This window comes from Syzygium oleosum, unplaced genomic scaffold (assembly GCF_021117445.2).
Source record: "Syzygium oleosum isolate NSW1041296 unplaced genomic scaffold, Sole_v2.1 Sole_v2.03, whole genome shotgun sequence".
Classification (NCBI taxonomy): domain Eukaryota; kingdom Viridiplantae; phylum Streptophyta; class Magnoliopsida; order Myrtales; family Myrtaceae; genus Syzygium; species Syzygium oleosum.
In genome coordinates this window covers 16169579-16172889 of record NW_026607487.1, presented here as the reverse complement: position 1 = coordinate 16172889, position 3311 = coordinate 16169579, and the positions used below count along the sequence as shown (strand labels likewise).

The 3311-nt window shown below is 41.0% G+C and overlaps 1 protein-coding gene across 1 annotated transcript; it reads right to left on the bottom strand.

Moving 5' to 3' along the window:
- Positions 1-507: 507 nt before the first annotated feature.
- Positions 508-1981, bottom strand: LOC115671773 (protein BIG GRAIN 1-like E). The gene has a single exon (XM_030593408.2). It carries the CDS (start codon positions 1753-1755, stop codon positions 706-708), a length of 1050 nt encoding a protein of 349 aa, XP_030449268.1. The 5' UTR covers positions 1756-1981; the 3' UTR covers positions 508-705.
- Positions 1982-3311: the final 1330 nt, after the last annotated feature.

Here is a 3311-nt window from a genome sequence, read left to right as displayed (position 1 = left end):
CTTTCTTCTTCCCGAGAACGAGGCAAATGAATTGATAGCGCTTGTCCATCACACACATGCACTCGAGAGATGGAAAGAACTATTAAAGAATTGCAAACTGGTGCGCCTACAAAGTCAAAAGATCGGACCTTTTTCACATTGGTCTGTGATTTGCGAATGTCATCAAAGTTTACTCATTAATTTTATTTGGTATCAGATCTCGAATCATAACACATATCTTCAATAAAGCGACTCTAATGTTTACACCAAAAAATAAAAAACATTGCTCGTATTTTTTCTTGTATTGTTAGATCTACCGAGATAATTAAAAATGCGGTAGATTCTAGATAAATATTAGATGTGACCTGTTTATTGATGTCTATTTGCAATTTGTCGCGTCACTTTGCTTATGCTTATGGTAAACTTAGTCTCATGTAATAATTTTTCTCGCGGCGCTCAATTGTTCTCAATAATTAGCTATGAGGAGGGATCTTTAACTATCTGATTGAGAAGAAACCAAGAGAAGAATTTAGGTAAAAAGACAAGCAAAACAAGACAAACAATTCTGATCTGTACATCAAAGAGAAAGAACTAAAGGGGACTTCCAAAGATGCTGATCATCAGCAGGAAAAACAAACCAAAGCAAAAAGTCTAGGACGCGATACTGACAAAAGAGTATAAAAAATCAAGATTGATTAGCCGCAATTGAAAGGTACTAATTACAGCTCAAAATGCAGCACCAGAAACTGCTGTTGATGTTGCTGATCCTCTCTTGATGCTCTCAATACAAGTGGTCTCGTATACCGGCAACCCGCTCGAGCAGTAACCACCGAGGTCGTAATTCTGCAACTCAAACAGATCGGAGCTTGAGTCGCTCTCTGCGCCATCGTCTTCTTCTTCCTCATTGAATCTCTTCACGTCTGTGCTCTCCGATGCATGTTTCTCGAATCCATTGTTGCCGAAACTCTTCTTCTTCTTCTCCGAGCTCGGTTCTATCAGCTTGAACTTCTCGTCCAACCAACTCAGGTCGTTGCTTCTCTTGTTTCCTGAGACAGCTTCGTTTCCCAAGTTTGGCCCTTTCACGTGCTCGTTGTCGCGGTTATTCTTCGAAACCACCACTTGCTTGTGATCAGAGTAGCTTCTAAATTCCTTATAAGACTTGGTGGGAGTGTTTAGTATGTATGCTGGAGGAGTTTTGGACCCAGAGCTCAAAGAGGCATACACCGACTTTGAATCCGCCACAGCGCTCGAGCTCCTGAAATGGCTGATGCTGCTCCGCCTTCGCCGCCTCCACCCAGGGCTCTCGTCCTCATCCTTCATCGACTGCGATGAGGAAGGCTTCGATGATGATTTCTTCTTCTTCAAAGAGGACTGGCTGAAGAGGGAGTTCAAGAAGCTGGCGAGCCGCCCCCCAGGCGAGCTCGGTTGCCGCGGTTTGGAGATCTTGTTCTTCTCTTTCGTTTGCTTGTTCTCACTTGGGATGAGATGAAATTGCTGATGAGCGACAACTTGCTGATGTTGATGATGATGGTGGTGATGTTTCATTGGCACGTCTAAGCTCATTCTTCCCCCTCTAGAATTGGCTTGCCTTTCTTGATCTCTCACCATTGCCGCCTTTTGCACCGAGGTCGGGGCGTCGTAGCCGGAAACGACGTCGTTGTAGCCGGAGAAGTACCGGGCAGCCTCGAACACATCGAGCTCGCCGGAGTCATTCCTCCGGTGGAGCGATTTCCGGCTGATCGTCCTGTCGGCATCTGGATATGGAGTGATGGACATGACTACTGCCAGGGCTCCGATGTTCCTCTCTTGTTTTTCGTCTGTGCCCTTTTCTCGGAGGTTGCTGTGTTTCTAAAGCGTGGGAGGTACTTATGATGAGGAGAGAACTGTGGGGAGAATGGAGATCATAAGACTTAGAAAAGCGAGAATTTGTGAGGTTGTGTGGAGAGAAATAAATCACTGATGCGACTGTGAATGATTGAGAGGTGGGAATAAGGTGGCCTTCAAAAAATTGTTAGTTCTTCACTGTTCATAATACAGTGTATGATGAGTAATAATTGATTTCGATTGGTTAACGGGTCAAGTCAATCCACCTAATAACATACATTTACGAACATATTTGTAAGCTGTCATTTATGTCTGTCCATGGCATTATACAACGAGTCTATATAAAATAATTTTACATCATCACATCAAATATTGGGTAACCCTCTTATTTTTTCACTCATATTTTATGTAGTCCACGACGTTATTTAAGTTTTTCACGTATCGAGCATTCTATTTTCAGCCCAAAATCCGCTTACATCTGTATAAGGAGGCTAGCTTTAGAGGTTTTTGGACCACACATGATGGATTTTTCTTTTCTTTTTTGCTTTTTCCATCTATGAAGAAAGAGGTGTGGGGGCAGAAGGGAACAAGCTTTCATGATTTTATGCTTCTGAGATATGAATTTGCAGAAGTGATGTTGGGGAAGATGGGGGGCAATGATCTGTGAACAACCTTGGATTCTAGGGTTGGACTTTGGTTCTTAGTGGAATTGATGCATCTATGAGCAATTTGTACTGGATGGGGGCTTAGCCTTTGATGGTCCGGATGATCATGATAGTGATGAAGAAATTTTTCATGGTGTCCCACTTTGTTCTTTTTTCAGGAAAGACATTATGTGCTCCTATCTGTATCCCCTCCATGTTAAAAAGTAGTTGGAAAGTATATATCAGTGGTGTGGAATTGAAAAGAAAAATTGACAGTTTGGTCTTTGATTGAGAAGTTAGATAGACAGTCCACATTATTCGATTTGGGATTTTCTATGGCACAATATTGCACCGTGCAATTTTTCTTGCATGGCATTATTGCATAGAAATAGAACGAAATGTCGTAAAATAAGAAAAACTAACATTTTACTAACGAGGAAATGTCGGTTGCACGGTTTTCATTATTGTACTATGGACAATCCCCATTGAATTTTATTTTCTTATCCTTGGATTGAAAATTCTTAAGGAACAATGGGAAGATAAAAGCTTCCAATAGCCCATGCATAGCCTTTGTAAGAGAAATATAAATCGTACTGCTTTAGATCTAGCGAGGTAAATTCAAATTTACCTCCTTGGTCGATATATTAGCAATCGAATTGGAGGCCCAAACTAGGCTACATCTTCCAAAAATATCCTAATTTTATCAAAATATCTTCATTTTTGTGAGGAAAGACACCAATCAAAGTCCTAGTCTTAAATTCTCCCCTAGGATAATGATACAAATGGTTCCTAAATTTTGGTTCAATGATTTGTAATTCGTTCAATAAGATCCCTTAACTATTGGTAAATGTTGAATCTAGTTCC

Coding starts and splice junctions, on each gene's coding strand:
- LOC115671773 (XM_030593408.2), bottom strand. CDS start 1,755: ATGTCCATCACTCCATATCCAGATGCCGACAGGACGATCAGCCGGAAA.